The sequence below is a fragment of the Hyperolius riggenbachi genome, chromosome 4, assembly GCF_040937935.1.
Source record: "Hyperolius riggenbachi isolate aHypRig1 chromosome 4, aHypRig1.pri, whole genome shotgun sequence".
Taxonomy (NCBI): Eukaryota; Metazoa; Chordata; class Amphibia; order Anura; family Hyperoliidae; genus Hyperolius; species Hyperolius riggenbachi.
This window is the reverse complement of record NC_090649.1, coordinates 358370473-358387206: the sequence shown is the minus strand read 5'-3', so window position 1 is coordinate 358387206 and position 16734 is coordinate 358370473. Positions and strand designations below refer to the sequence as shown.

At 43.0% G+C, this 16734-nt stretch overlaps 1 protein-coding gene and 1 long non-coding RNA gene across 3 annotated transcripts in view; one reads left to right on the top strand and one right to left on the bottom strand.

The window, feature by feature from the left end:
- LOC137504035 (uncharacterized) overlaps positions 1 to 16734 on the top strand; it is a 458442-nt gene that overhangs the window by 418984 nt on the left and 22724 nt on the right. The gene's annotated exons all lie outside the window — the stretch shown is intronic.
- The window catches only part of LOC137504028 (kinesin-like protein KIF28P), a 524300-nt gene that overhangs the window by 487233 nt on the left and 20333 nt on the right, over positions 1 to 16734 (bottom strand). For both annotated transcript variants that reach the window (XM_068231935.1, XM_068231937.1), the window contains one exon: positions 12895 to 13166. In XM_068231935.1, the coding sequence (XP_068088036.1) occupies positions 12895 to 13166 (272 nt within the window). The remainder of the gene's footprint in view (positions 1 to 12894; positions 13167 to 16734) is intronic.

The following is a 16734-nucleotide window of genomic DNA, read 5'->3' as shown; positions in this document are numbered from 1 at the left end:
CATCAACCCCCAATATTGTCAGGACGTAGTTGCCTATTTAACACAGAACACCTCATCTTTCTCAGCTTCTGCACGGAAGTGTGACATATTTTCCTCCTCCTGCTCTGATTCTGGCACCCCACTTAACACTCAGTCGGCTGCCACCACCAAAGTGCCATCATCCCAGGGCTCAGCGGTGTGGAAATTTTCCCATCAATCACCTCCTGTCACCTCCCTTAGCACTCCTATCCATCAGATCAGGCCCTAATCTGCCCCCTTCGGGCTTCTGATCACCTAACCAAACCCTCACCCGCCCCACCGCAGTGACAGAATTTTTATTTTCTGATCACTGCTGGTCTCTACGACTTAATTGTGGCTGAGACCAACCGTTATGCCACACAATACGCAACCGCCAATCCAGAAACCAAATGCCTCTAAATGACCTGTGAATAGGACGTTGGGCCCCTTAGCGCACTTAGGCTGCAAAAAAGTGTCACAAGTGGTATCGCCGTACTCAGGAGAAGTAGTATAATGTGTTTTAGGGTGTATTTTTACACATACCCATGCTGGGTGGGAGAAATCTCTCTGTAAATGGACAATTGTGTGTAAAAAAAAAATCAAAACATTGTCATTTCCAGAGATATTTCTCCCACCCAGCATGGGTATATGTAAAAATACACCACAAAACACATTATACTACTTCTCCTGAGTACGGCGGTACCACATGTGTGGCACTTTTTTGCACCCTAACTGCGCTAAAGGGGCCCAAAGTCCAAGGAGTACCTTTAGGATTTCACAGATCATTTTGAGACATTTGGTTTCAAGACTACTCCTCATGGTTTAGGGCCCCTAAAATGCCAGGGCAGTATATGAACCCCACAAGTGACCCCATTTTAGAAAGAAGACACCTCAAGGTATTCCGTTAGGTGTATGACGAGTTCATAGAAGATTTAATGTTTTTGTCACAAGTTAGCGGAAATTGATTTTTATTGTTTTTTTTTTCACAAAGTGTCAATTTCCGCTAACTTGTGACAAAAAAAAGAAACTCACTATACTCCTAACAGAATACCTTGTGGTGTTGTCTTTCTAAAATGGGGTCACTTTTGCGGTTCCTAAACTGCCCTGGCATTTTAGAGGCCCTAAACCGCAAGGAGTAGTCTTGAAACCAAATGTCTCAAAATGACCTGTGAAATCCTTAAGGTGCTCATTGGACTTTGGGCCCTTTAGCGCAGTTAGGGTGCAAAAAAGTACCACACATGTGGTATCGCTGTACTCAGGAGAGGTAGTTTAATGTGTTTTGGGGTGTATTTTTTACAGATACCCATGATGGGTGGGAAAAATCTCTCTGTAAATGGACAATTGTGTGTAAAAAAAATCAAAACATTGTCATTTACAGAGATATTTTTTCCACCCAGAATGGGTATGTGTAAAAATACACCCCAAAACATATTATACTACTTCTCCTGAGTACGGCAATACCACATGTGTGGCACTTTTTTGCAGCCTAACTGCGCTAAGGGGCCCAAAGTCCAATGAGCACCTTTAGGCTTTACAGGGGTGCTTACAATTTAGCACCCCCCAAAATGCCAGGACAGTAAACACACCCCACAAATGACCCTATTTTGGAAAGTAGACACCCCAAAGTATTTAGAGAGGGGCATGGTGAGTCTTTGGCAGATTTCATTTTTTTTTTGTCACAAGTTAGCAGAAATGGAAACTTTATTTTGTCTCAAAGTGTCATTTTCCGCTAACTTGTGACAAAAAATAAAATCTTCTATGAACTCACATGCCTCTCAGTGAATACTTTGGGATGTCTTCTTTCCAAAATGGGGTCATTTGGGGGGTATTTATACTATCCTGGAATTTTAGCACCTCATGAAACATGACAGGTGCTCAGAAAAGTCAAAGATGCTTCAAAATGGGAAAATTCACTTTTTGCACCTAGTTTGTAAACGCTATAACTTTTACCCAAACCAATAAATATACACTGAATGTTTTTTTTTTCATCAAGGACAATACATTTGTACAAAAATGTACACAGAAACGTTACTTTATTTGACAAATTTTATCATAAAGTTAAAAAAAATCATTTTTTTGACAAAATTCATGTCTTTTTGATGAATATAATACAAACCAAAATTAGCTTACCTGGTAATGTTGTTTTTAATAACCCTCCAGGACAGGTGCTACATATGAGATCTAGGCCCGCCCCCAACAGGAAACACAAAGAACTAGCTCTCTATAAGTTCCACCTCTAATCTCTACCTGCCAGTATGTTCCAATTAACTGTTCCGATAGAATACTTCAAAACTCCATATATTACTTAACACGCCTATCCTTTAAGCTTTCTTGATCACATGATTACCACATACAGATAGTTATATGTAGTGTTGGGCCGAACAGTTCGCCTGGCGAACCTCTCTGGGCCTCTTACTACTTCCGGGTCGCAATGACCCGGAGTAGTACGCCTGCGCTGCCCGGCGGAGCGCGTCCTAGATCGCGCTCCTGTTGCCGGGCACTCTCTGCGCATGAGCGTGACGTCACTCATGACGTCACGCACATGCGCAGAGAGTGCCTGGCAACGGGAGCGCGATCTAGGACGCGCTCCGCCGGGCAGCGCAGGCGTACTACTCCGGGTCATTGCGACCCGGAAGTAGTAAGAGGCCCATGGATTTAGAGATGTTCGCCGGCGAACGGTTCGGGAACCGTTCGCCACATCTCTAGTTATATGTCGTATTGTGCCCATACACTCGTCAGATTGGCAGCAGATAGATAAGAAATGCATCTGATGATCTATCTGATGCGTTTTTAGAACATTTTTTACCAGGATAGAATTCCAATAGATTTCAGTTTGAAATCTATTGAAATTCGATCTGATGGCATTTTTTTGCCATCAGATTTCCATTAAGGCCAATGCAAACTGATAAGCAATCTCATCAGATCGACCTAAATTTCCCACCCAGCCAGTTCGATGGAAATCCATCGAAATCGATCGAAATCGGCCATCGATCGGTCGATTGGCCAACCGATTTGCAAACAATCAATCGATCGATCGATCGGGATCGATCGGTCGGCCAGAAAATCGGCTGAGTGTATGGGCCCCTTTAGGGTGGGTCACCTGTCCTGGAGGGTTATTAAAAACAGCATTACCAGGTAAGTGAATTTTGTTTTTTTCAAATAACCCTCCAGGACAGGTGCTACATATGAGATGATATGCAATAAATAACACTAACCTTAGGGAGGGATCACAGCCTGAAGAACTTTCCTTCCAAAAGTCTGCTCTTCTGCTGATAGTAGATCCAGTCTGTAGTGTCTGATGAAGGTGTTCACCGTCTTCCATGTCGCCGCCTTGCAGATATCGGTTGCTGTTGCTCCAGCTCTGTAGGCCCCGGAAGTTGCAACTGACCTAGCTGAGTGTGCTGTTATCTCCTTTGGACATGGAACTCCTCTAAGCTTATAAGCTTCATTAATACAGGCTTTAATCCATCTTGCTATAGACGCTTTGGACATGGTTTCACCTCTTGTTGCTCCAGCAAAGTTAACAAATAAGGCTGTAGACTTTCTGAAATCTTTCACTATATCTAAGTAGAACAGTAAACATCTCCTGACATCTAATCTATGCCACCTAATTTTCCTAGGATCCGTGGCATTCTTGCAAAAGGATGGCAATACAATCTCTTGCATCGTATTGGACAGAGTAGCTACCTTCGGTAAGAACTCACTTGTCGTCCTCAGGACTACTGTATCCTGGAAAATTAAACAAAACGGTTCCACTGAACTTAGGGCTTGCAGCTCACTTATCCTTCTTGCTGAGGTAATTGCTACCAAAAAAAATTGTCTTCATTGTTAACAATCTTAACGTAATCTCACTTAATGGTTCAAACTCATCACTCATTAAGGTATTCAAAACTAGAGTCAAGTCCCATCTAGGATAGGGACGTTTTAATACTGGCCTGGAACGTTTCACTGATTTCAAAAATCTAATAACTAAAGGTTCTAAGGCTAACCGCCTATCAAGAAAAATCGAAAGGGCTGCAACCTGCACTTTTAAGGTACTCATCGCCAGTTTCTTGTCAATCCCATCTTGCAAGAATTCCAAAACTGTGGCCAGTCTATTGGATCTCAGACCTTTTTCCTTCTTCCAACTACAAAAAGTCCTCCAATACTTCAAGTAGATTGCTCTTGTCACACTTTTCCTACTGTTAAGTATAGTTTCCGTGACTCTGTCAGATAGTCCCCTTTTTTTCAAGATTTGCCCTTCAGAAACCATGCTGTCAGCTGAAGATTGGGAATCTGAATCCACTCACCTTCTTTTCTGAGGAGGTTGTGCCTGTCTCTCAACTGGACCGGTTTGTCCACCAACATCGATTTTATCATCGGGAACCAGATACGTTTTGGCCAATTGGGTGCAATCGATATTAGATACATTGCAGTTAATCTCAGTTTCTGTAACACTATTGGTAATAGAGGTATTGGAGGGAAGGCATATGCAATCTGAAAATCCCATGTCTGGGCCAACGCATCTACTCCTAAAGCTCCTCTTGGATCCAGAGAGAAGAACTGATTGCAGTGAGTATTCTCCCAGTTAGCGAACAAATCTATTTGTGGATGGCCCCATCTCTGTGTCAATTCTTTGAATATTTTTGGACTTAGACTTAGTTCTGAATTTGACAGTCTTTTCCTGCTCAAGAGATCTGCCATAGTATTTAGAGAACCCTTGAGATGTACTGCTGAGATCAACTGCAGATTCTGCTCTGCCCAGTCCAATATTTCCAGTACTAGTCTTAGGAGCTGTTCTGATTTCGTGCCCCCTTGTTTGTTTAAATACATTACTACTGTGATGTTGTCTGATCGGATTTGGAGATGGTGGCCTCTTGTCCTGTCAGTGCTTCCTTTACTGCCCGTAATTCCCGAAAGTTTGATGATTGAATCATTACTTCCCTTGACCAGGTGCCCTGTAAATACATGCCTTCTATATGAGCCCCCCAACCTGTGAAGCTGGCATCTGTTGTCAACACTTTTGTTACTGGACACCTCCATAGACGACCATGTGATAGATTGTCCTCCTGAATCCACCAATCCAGTGTCTGCTTTATAACTGCTGGCATGCAAAGAGTCTGATCTAGATCTGACTGGACCCCTCTCCAATTCTGCAGCAGTCACTGCTGTAGTAGTCTTATATGCATCAGTGCCCAATATACTGCTGGAGCTGTGGAAGTTAAAAACCCAATCAGCTTCATTATGTGTCTTACCATTGTAATTCTTCCCTCCTGACACTGGTGTATCATTGTCTGAAGCTTTATTATCTTGTCCTGAAGCAGATATAATCTTTGGGACACTGAATCGACCCTGAACCCTAAAAATTGGATTTCTTGAGTTGGACTCAGGTATGATTTTTGAAGATTCACTAGCCACCCTGTCTGTTCCAAAAGGTTTATTACCGTATTCTTGTGGCCCTCCAGCTTCTGTATACTGTCGGCTACCACCAGCAAATCGTCCAGATAGGGTATTATGAGGATGCCCCTCAGATGTAGAGCCCCCACTATCTCCGCCATCATTTTTGTGAAAATTCTGGGTGCCGAAGAGATTCCGAATGGGAGACAGCAAAATTGAAAATGTTCTGGACCTGAACTTGTCATTACACAAAACCGAAGGAAAACTTGAGATTCTTTTCTTATTGGGATATGCCAATAGGCATCTGTTAGATCGATATTGATCATAAAACATCTGGAGATAGTAGGTTTCGCATCGTAAAGACCGTCTCCATTCGGAATCTCTCGTACCTTATATAAGGATTCAGAGGTTTGAGGTTCAATACCAGCCGATAATTCCCCGTGGGCTTTTTTACCAAAAAGATTCTTGAATAGAATCCTTGTCCCACTTGATCTGTTGGAACTCTGCACACCACCTCTCTTGAGAGCATATCCTGCACTAATTGTAGCATGGCATTCTTTTCCTCTGGTACTTTGGGGGACTGAGTCCTTATAAATCGTTTGGGAGGAGATTTTGAAAATTGGATCTTGTATCCGTTCTCTATTAGATCTAAAATGAATTTGTTTCTTGTCATTTCTTTCCAGCCTAATAGGAATGTTTTCAATCTCCCTCCCACCTTGTTGGCGTCATGGCTTGTCTTTATTTTCCGTTGCTCTAAACAACAGATTTTTCTTGGGAAATCCCCTATTGCTTGCCCAGGGCTTACGCCTCTGCTGTTCTCTGCCCTGTGTCTGTTTCCTCCAAAAAAACGATTTCTTTTTGGGCTCAAACTTCCGTTTCTTGGGAAAAGTTGTCTTTTTACTGGCTGTACGCTCTAACACCTCCTGGAGTTGTGGCCCAAACAGTAAATCCCCTGAGAAGGGAAGACTACAAGCCCTAGCCTTTGATGCTTGACTTCCATCCCATGTCTTCAACCATAGATTCCGCCGTGCATTGTTTATAAGTGCTGTGGATCTCGCTGTTACTCTTAAAGATTCTGAGGCTGCATCGATAATATAATCGTTACCCCCCTCAACCACCTCAATCACTTCCAGAATATCCTTTTTTGGTGCATCTTCATCCACCAATTTCTTTATTCTTTCTAACCATACTGACATGGTGCGTGAGACACAAGTCGTTGCTGCAGCTGGCTTGAAGTTGGTCGCACAAGCTGACCAAGCCTTCTTAAGTGAGAATTCAATCCTCTTTTTTGCGGTATATCAAGGGTCGAGTAGATTGCCTTAAGCAACTCCTCCGTTTCTTCTGAAGCGAATTTAAATCTGGAAGATGTAAATGCCTCATCGGCTTCCTCTTGATCTGAAAACTCTTCAGCAGACCTAGAATCGGGTTCACCGGTCTCATGATGACTCTCCTGTTCCTCTTCTGAAGAGTAAATCACTCTGGGCGATTTCCTAGTAGCCTTCTTGGGTTTAACTGTCTGACTCGACTGCTGACCCTGTATTGAGGTGGTTGGCAGACTTTCCCTGAAGGCCTTAAAGGTCTCCACCATTTCTTGGCGCATTGTAAACATAAAGTCTTTACAGGAAGCTGTGTTAGCCTCATTAATAATACTTGATATACACTTCTGACATGATGCCTTAGGCCAGTGTAGTTGTAATGGCTTATTACATAGAATGCAACTCCTGGGCCTATCAGAGTTATCAGACTCCATAGCATCCTAGAAAACATACAAATAACATAATCAATACCTAATTCTCTAAATGTTTCCATATATGAGAAATTTATATTGATAAAAAAAGAGTTGGTCCCCAAATACTTAGCCACAGAAACCACACCAGACCTCCCCTAAACAGTCTATTCATCAACTGAATATGGATTAATCAAGAAAAAAATCTCCCTTAGGTTGTGGCAAATTAAGTGACCAACCGTTAAGTCTGCTTAACCACTAAGCTAGTCTATACATTTATACCCACAGATGTTATACACAGTACTTCAAATAATGTGGCAATATAAACATATGTTATATAATATATATATCAACATCAGATCAATAACTGGGCACGACCATAAACAGACCTCAAAAGATCAGACTGCAGCTTTAACATAGTATCACATATATACTGTCCCCAGCTCAGACCTCCAGATCAGACTGCGGCTAATAGTATAGAGATTGTATCCCACCATAGTCCGCATATCAGACCTCCATGATCCAGACTGCAACATCAGACCTCACAGATCAGACGGGCACTTGTCCTCCGACGCTGCCCCACTTACCTGATCTGCCGTCTTCTGATTCGCATCCATCTCCTCCAAGAACGCCACCGCATGTGGAGATGGACGCCGCGACCTCTAAGCAGGCGCCCGACCCGGATCCGGAAGTGACGTCACCGGACGTGACGTCACAATGAGGGCGGAAGTTCCGTATCGACAGCGCTCTTGCCCTCGCCTCCGCGTGGACACGCTGCCATGCTCACCGCTCCCTCCAGAGGCCACCATTACGCCTCCGCTTGGTATCAGCCCCCTCCGTCGGGCATATGGCCTCCGCCTCAGCTACCTCCGATGCCGCTCCCCTGGCTGCCGCGCACCTGCCGACTCCACCAAAGGCATCCACCAACCATGGATAAAGGTAACCCAAACCCAACCAGGACAGGGCTACCCCACACACTAGTTCTTGGATGGCCTCAGCACTGCCTGGCTGCTGACCACCTTTCCTAGCTAGAGAGCTAGGTGTTCCCCGGAACAGGAAACACAAAGAACTGGCAGGTAGAGATTAGAGGTAAAACTTATAGAGAGCTAGTTCTTTGTGTTTCCTGTTGGGGGCGGGCCTAGATCTCATATGTAGCACCTGACCTGGAGGGTTATTTGAAAAAACTAAAAATCGCAGCAGCAATCAAATAGCAACAAAAGAAAGCTGTATTAGTGACAAGAAAAGGAGGTAAAATTCATTTAGATAGTAGGTTGTATGGCCGAGCAATAAACCGTTAAAGCTGCAGTGGTCTGAATGGAAAAAAAGGCTCTGGTCCTTAAGGGGCGAAAAACCTGTGGTCCTTAAGTGGTTAAAGTCTATGGGAAAACTGCAAACGCAAATTTAAAAAAAACAATTCGGATTAGACGCAAATTTCAAACATCCCTCGTTTGCTGCAAACTATTCGCCGGCAGAACAGTTCAGCCCATCTCTAGTTACCAGTTAATTTTTGAGGTCATTATGACTTCTACTGAATTTTCTGATGCATTAACCACTTCAGCCTTCAGTCGTTTTCACTTTATGCATCCGAGCAATGTTCACCTCCCATTCATTAGCCTATAACTTTATCACTACTTATCAGAATGAACTGATCTATATCTTGTTTTTTCCACCACCAATTAGGCTTTCTTTGGGTGGTACATTTTGCTAAGAGCCACTTTACTGTAAATGCATTTTAACAGGAAGATTAAGAGAAAAACGGAAAAAATTCATTATTTCTCAGTTTTCAGCCATTATAGTTTTAAAATAATACATGCCTCCATAATTAAAACTCACGTATTGTATTTGCCCATATGTCCCGGTTATTACACTGTTAAAATTATGTCCCTATAACAATGTATTGCGACAACATTTTATTTGGAAATAAAGGTGCATTTTTTCCGTTTTGCATCGATCACTATTTACAAGTTTAAAATAAAAAAAGTATAGAAATATTTCATCTTTACATTGATATTTAAAAAGTTTAGACCCTTAGGTAAATATTTACATGTTTTTTTTTTATTATTGTAATGTGGTTTTTTTTATACTAAACATTTTATTTGGGTATTTTTTGGGAGGGTGGGATGTAAACAGAACTTTTATAATGTAAATGTGTGTTAAGGTTTTTGTTTTTTTTTACTTTTAGTTGTAGTTTTACTTTTTGGCCATAAGATGGCGGCCATGAGTTTGTTTACATGACGTCACTCTAAGCGTAACATACGCTTAGAGGGACGTATGGGGGACGCAACAGCCAGAAAAAGCGGAGCTTCTGAGAGAAGCTGTCGCTTTTTCTGTGGGGGAGAGGAATCAGTGATCGGGCACCATAGCCCGATTCATTGATTCGTGGGCTAACGATCCGCGGCCGGGAGCGAGCGTGCACATGCGCAATCGGCTACGGGAGCGCGCGGACGTGCACATGGCCTCCTGGGCGTAGCTAGTACGTCCAGGAGGCCAAAGTAGTTAATATCTTTAGCACTCACTTTTTGTATATATATAGTGGGTTGCAAAAGTATTCGGCCCCCTTGAAGTTTTCCACATTTTGTCACATTACTGCCACAAACATGCATCAATTTTATTGGAATTCCACGTGAAAGACCAGTACAAAGTGGTGTACATGTGAGAAGTGGATCGAAAATCATACATCATTCCAAACATTTTTTACAGATAGATAACTGCAAAGTGGGGCATGCGTAATTATTCGGCCCCCTGAGTCAATATTTTGTAGAACCACCTTTTGGTGCAATTACAGCTGCCAGTCTTTTAGGGTATGTCTCTACCAGCTTTGCACATCTAGAGACCGAAATACTTGCCCATTCTTCTTTGCAAAACAGTGTTTTACATTTTGGCCAAAAAGTTCAATTTTGACCTCATTTGACCAGAGCACCTTCTTCCACATGGTTGCTGTGTCCCCCACATGGCTTGTGGCAAACTGCAAATGGGACTTCTTATGCTTTCTGTTAACAATGCCTTTCTTCTTGCCACTCTTCCATAAAGGCCAACTTTGTACACTGCATGACTAATAGTTTCTATGGACAGAGTCTCCCACCTGAGCTGTAGATCTCTGCAGCTCGTCCAGAGTCACCATGGGCCTCTTGACTGCATTTCTGATCAGCGCTCTCCTTGTTCGGCCTGTGAGTTTAGGTGGATGATCTTGTCTTGGTAGGTTTACAGTTGTGCCATACTCCCTCCATTTCTGAATGATCGCTTGAACAGTGCTCCGTGGGATGTTCAAGGGTTTGGAAATCTTTTTGTAGCCTAAGCCTGCTTTAAATTTCTCAATAACTTGATCCCTGGCCTGTCTGGTGTGTTCTTTGGACTTCACGGTGTTGTTGCTCCCAATCTTCTCTTAGACAACCTCTGAGGCCCTCACAGAGCAGCTGTATTTGTACTGACATTAGATTACACACAGGTGCACTCTATTTAGTCATTAGCACTCATTAGGCAATGTCTATAGGCAACTGACTGCACTCAGATCAAAGGGGGCCGAATAATTATGCACACACCACTTTGCAGTTATTTATTTGTAAAAAATGTTTGGAATCATGTATGATTTTCGTTCCACTTTTCATGTGTACACCACTTGGTGTTGGTCTTTCATGTGGAATTCCAATAAAATTGATTCATGTTTGTGGCAGTAATATGACAAAATGTGGAAAACTTCAAGGGGGCCGAATACTTTTGCAACCCACTGTATATATATATATTTATATTCATATAAGTGGAGAAATATATTCTGCTATTGGAGGAAAACTTTTACATCACGCACACAGACGGTAAAAATATACAGTGGCAGGCAAAAGTATTCGGCCCCCTTGAAGTTTTCCACATTTTGTCACATTACTGCCACACATATGAATCAATTTTATTGGAATTCCATGTGAAAGACCAATACAAAGTGGTGTACATGTGAGAAGTGGATCGAAAATCATACATCATTCCAAACATTTTTTACAAATAACTGCAAAGTGGGGTGTGCATAATTATTTGGCCTCCTGAGTCAATACTTTGTAGAACCACCTTTTGGTGCAATTACAGCTGCCAGTCTTTTAGGGTATGTCTCTACCAGCTTTGCACATCTAGAGACTGAAATCCTTGCCCATTCTTCTTTGCAAAACAGCTCCAGCTCAGTCAGATTAGATGGACAGCGTTTGTGAACAGCAGTTTTCAGATCTTGCCACAGATTCTCGATTGGATTTAGATCTGGACTTTGACTGGGCCATTCTAACACATAGATATGTTTTGTTTTAAACCATTCCATTGTTGCCCTGGCTTTATGTTTAGGGTCATTGTGTATCGAACTAGGGGACAAGTGGGTTGGCTCCTTGGTTTTTATGTTTTGATTTCTGCGCAGAAATAGGGTTTAATTCTGTCTGTGGTATTGGTCGTGTAAGGTGTATACCGACAGCTTTCTATGTTCAATAAAGAATCATTTATACAACTGAGAGGTACTAGGTGTATATGGCCAATTTTGTGTGAAAAAATCTTAATATGAATTATACTGGCCACATCAATTCACCAGATGTGCATATAATATTTTAAAGTGAGCATTTGAGCATAGGTGTTGCAGTTGCTTGGCAAACCTCCAATTTCTTGATATCCTGTCCAGTTAGCTTGCTAGTTTGTGCTGTCCGTACTCCTTCCCACACTGGCAAGGTACCCCCTTCTGCTCTTCTAGTCACTGGTACGGTGGTCCTGGGGGTCATGACCTGGTGAGCACCAGGCAGCAAAGCAGTCTACCACTCTTTAGTGGTGATGGCCCATTATTCCTTGCGGGGTGCACTGGTGAAAACCCATGCTTGCTTAGATCCCGTGCCCTGAGACTGCCTGCACTTAAACTAGTGGCAAGATCAATAGGACCCTGACAGAGGCCACAGCAAATCACAAAGGGGGACATAAACAGGTACAGACAGAGGGACAAAGAGAGGCACAGAGAATCAGAGGTGGCACAGGAGGACTGCTTGAGACACAGGGAGACAGAAGGAGGCACAAAGGTGAACAGAAGGAAGCACAGTGTGACAGAGGGATGCACGGCGGGCAGAGGTAGCACAAGGGGTCAGAAGGAGGCACAAGGAGGAAGAAAGAGGCATGGGGCCAGAAGGAGTCACATAGGGAGACAGAAGGAGGCACAGAGGACATCCTTCTAGACTGACTGCTGTTATTACGCCTCTCTGCAGTTTGTCCAATTAGAGGAATACATAAGTTTCAGGAAGGGTTAGGGTATGTTGGTAGGGTGCGTCTTCAGGTGCTTTATATAACAGAAGATATAATCACACAACAACATGCTGCATTGAGCCCACAGTGGGTTCCGTTAGGTGTGCACTACCAGGCAACGCACATGTTACACCTGCATTACAAACAGATGGCAATGAGCTACCATGCACCAATACGTGCATTGCCAGAAGAAGCTAATGTGCTGCATGTACATCACAGTGGGTTCAGTGTGACCTTATCCTTTCAGGTCTAGGTAGACTCTCATATTAGTTGCCCATTATTAACTTAATATTTAGTCACAGAGATAAATATTATTTCCAGTTGCCTTGTAGCAAAGGGTAGTCATAGTAGGTAAGAAAATTCATATGAATATATCAAGTTCAATACTTTATTTTAACATTATTTTTTACATTTGTTTTCATCATTTCTACTAGAAAATTATAATTACTGTATTTGTTCCTTACTGTTCCTTTCAGAATATGTCCCCAAAGCTATCTAAATGTAAGGTTTAAAAGTGCACAAAATAATTTCTCCAGAAACATAAGTACCTTCCACAGCTAAAGCAAGGCGTGATATTGATCATGACAATGGCTTCTTCTGTTCCTTCAGAATCCAGAACTTCTGTATGTTCTTCCAGTTTCATACCATAAGCTAGAGACTGAAGCCAGATATGAGCAGACCCTAAGTGGATAAGTTCTACAGGGTCCCAGAATGGATCACATTCACGGTCCAAATTAATGTTGCCTTCTAGAAATCTCTGATACATCTCTTCCATTAGAAACTTTCTGTTAATGAATTTGGACTTAGACCATATCCAGACCTTTAAAAGCAACAAAATGTGTTATTAACAAATGATAAAAATAACATGTCATCTACATAATGTGGTTCATTTACAATGTTTGGAACGCATTAGTGAAAAAGATGTTGCACTCTTATCCTTATGTCATTATGGGTAATTTCTTATAAATGGTGTGAACCATATAGTTTGAAAAATTATAGAAGGTTCAGAAATCCAATATGCTACCTATTAAGATTTGATGTACAGTATGAAATGTCTGTTTGCTGTGCTTATTTGTGTAGAGGGCCAGATTAGCAGAAGAAACCATGATGTGAGACACTCGTAAAACACTACAGTTTTTTTGTAAGATAAGATATGTGATTTTAACAAACTTTTTTTTTATTGGTGGTCTGAGAGTTGTTTTTACTTTGTTTTTTATTTTGTCTCAGTTTTTTCGTACCCAAGATAAATCTAAGCTGAAACACTAATTCACCAGCATTTCAGCAATATATTTCCTAGTAGCAGAGAAAATTATTTTTTAATCCATTACAGAGCTGCAATTTTTCTTATGTCCTCTAGTGTTTTGCCCTGTTCTTGAGCCTTAGTTAAAGTGGATCCGAGGTGAATTTTTACTCATTGCATAATTGTGTTCCTTTCCTATTGTTTCCTATAAACAATAGGAAAGGAACACAATTATGCAATGAGTAAAAATAGGGCATTCCTCAAGCCAAATACTTTTTTGTTTTTGTTTTAATACTCTAATTCCCTATAAACTAAATAAACCACGCCCACAGGTTTTCAGAGAGCGTTGGCAGTAGCAAGGGATCATGGGAGCTCAGTCTGGGCAGGAGGAGGGGGAGGTGTTCCTAGCCATTGATTTCAGAGGCAGAGGGGAGGAGGGAGGAGGAGGGGGAGGGGGATTAGGTATTTTTCACAGGCTGAGTGATCAAGATACAGATAAGCCTGCTTCTGTGTAATGTTCACAAACAACATGGCTGCTGTCGTATCACAGGAAGAAATAATCATTTTCTATTAAAGTTGTTTGCATCTAAACTTTAGATAAGATATATAGACAAGTTACTTGTTATAGTTAGTTATTCATCTTGGATCCGCTTTAAAACGGAACCCGAGGTGAAAGTGATATAGAGTAGAGATGGCCTGAACCTCCGATTTTAGGTTTGCGAACGGGGTTCACGAACTTCCGCAAAAGGTTCGGTTTGCGCGAACTTTCGCGAACCGCAATAGACTTCAATGAGGATGCGAACTTTGAAAACTAGAAACATTTATTCTGGCCATAAAAGTGATGGAAAAGATGTTTCAAGGGGTCTAACACCTGGAGAGGGGCATGGATGAGTGGGATAGACGGCAAAAGTCCCAGGGAAAATCTGGATTTGACGCAAAGCAGCGTTTTAAGGGCAGAAATAACATTGAATGCTTAATTGCACGACTAAACTGCTTTCAAACATCTTGCATGTGTATTGTAACGATTGGTGTAGCAATTCAGGAGTCTGGTTATTGCGTGATCTGCAGTATCACCAATAATCCAGACACTATACCTGATTATGTGGTGATCTGCAGAATCACCAATAATGCAAGTATAGCTAACACGTAGGTACAATTGTGTATAGTGCTTGGTGCAACAGTATAACTGATCAATATTAACAAAACCTCACCAGAGGAGCTGGTGGGCACTATCAGTAAGGAACCTCACCAGTGACAAGGGCTCACTGGTGAGTAGAGTGGTCAGACAGACAGATTCGGCAACAGACTGGCAGATACAGTACAAAATCGGCAGGCAAGAGGATAGAGAAATTCAGGCAGAGTCAGCAACAGGATCAGATGGGCGAAAGTACAGAATCGATAAGCGAAAGCGAGGTCAGAAGAGAGCCAGAGTCAAACACAGAATATCAAGCAATATACAATATAGTAACAATTCCTAGTCTTGTGTGAAATTCCCGGTTTCCTCCCGGATCAAAGCACACCGGATACTGTCTAAGGTCTGAGCGCTAACACGAAGTATTCGCAAAAGCAGACAGGTTGCGAGTGACTGGAGAAGGCTTAAGAAGCGGAGGAGACCCCCGTGGCCACGCCCACTCCCATCAGCCAATCAGGAGTGCCGTGAGTCTCCTCTGACGCGCCTCCTCCCAGCATAAAGGTCCTGTCTGTGCGCGCGCGCACGCGACAAAGCAACCCTATGAGCCACTGAAAATCCCATCCTCAGCGTTCTAGACGCCGGAGGAACGGATGAAACGCCCGACAAGGAACTTGAAGCAGCTGCGGAGGAATCCTGACCGCCCGCAGCTGCATCTCCAGGTAATGTTACATGTATACATCAATCAGGGAGTGTAATTAGAGTACTGCTTCACACTGACACACCAAACTCACTGTGTAACGCATCGCAAACAGCTGTTTGCGTAGTGACGGCCGTGCTGGACTGGTGCGCACCATGGTGAGAGTGCAGGCCGTGGCGGTTTTCAAGCCCATATGGTCGCCGGGCTGTGGTAGCTCAGTGATAGAACAACAGTGACTGACCGGCTGATCAAATTTGGTCTGTCCACAATTAAGCAACGACCTTATTATCTTCTTGTATGTAGGCAGGCATAGGTAGGTGCCCCAGTATAGGTAGGTAGGCATAGGTAGGTGCCCCAGCAGTTAGCTAGGCGTAGGTAGGAGTCCCAGTATAGGTAGGTAGGCATAGGTAGGTGTCCCAGTAGAGGTAGATAGGCATAGGTAGGTGCCTCAGCAGTTAGCTAGGCATAGGTAGGAGACCCAGTATAGGTAGGTAGGCATAGGTAGGTGCCCTAGTATAAGTAGGTAGGCATAGGTAGGTGCCCCAGTAGTTAGCTAGGCATAGGTAGGAGATCCAGAATAGGTAGGTAGGAATAGGTAGGTGCCCTAGTATAGGTAGGTAGGCATAGGTAGGTGCCCCAGTAGTTAGCTAGGCATAGGTAGGAGACCCAGTATAGGTAGATAGGCATGGGTAGGTGCCCTAGTATAGGTAGGTAGGCATAGGTAGGTGCCCCAGTAGTTAGCTAGGCATAGGTAGCAGTCCCAGTATAGGTAGGTAGGCATAGGTGGGTGTCACAGTATAGGTAGATAGGCATAGGTAGGTGCCCCAGTAGTTAGTTAGGCATAGGTAGGAGACCCAGTATAGATAGGTAGGTGCCCTAGTATAGGTAGTTAGGTAGGCATAGGTAGGTGTCCCCGTATAGGTAAGTAGGTACCCCAGTAGTTAGGTAGGCATAGGTAGGTGTCCCAGTATAGATAGTTAGGCAGGGCCTGGCTGGCACAGTAATAACAATTACCAAGGTCCAGCTGCAACAGATAGGGCTGTATAATGTCAGTGTCAGTGGGCAACGCAAAAAAAAAAACACATCAGGAGAACATTAGCTCTCAAAAGAACTGTTGAGGGGTGCTATTTTAGCAATAACAATCAGCCAGGAGAAAGCTAACAAGCCTACAAGAGCCTAATTAATCTTTCCCTATGAGAGTCTTCCAGCAGCTGTCCCTTCACTAAGTAATGCAGGCACACGAGTGAGTGTAAAGCCCGGGGCTGCCTGCTTTTATAAGGGGGGAGGGGGAGTGGCTCCAGGAGAAAGTGTAGCCTAAT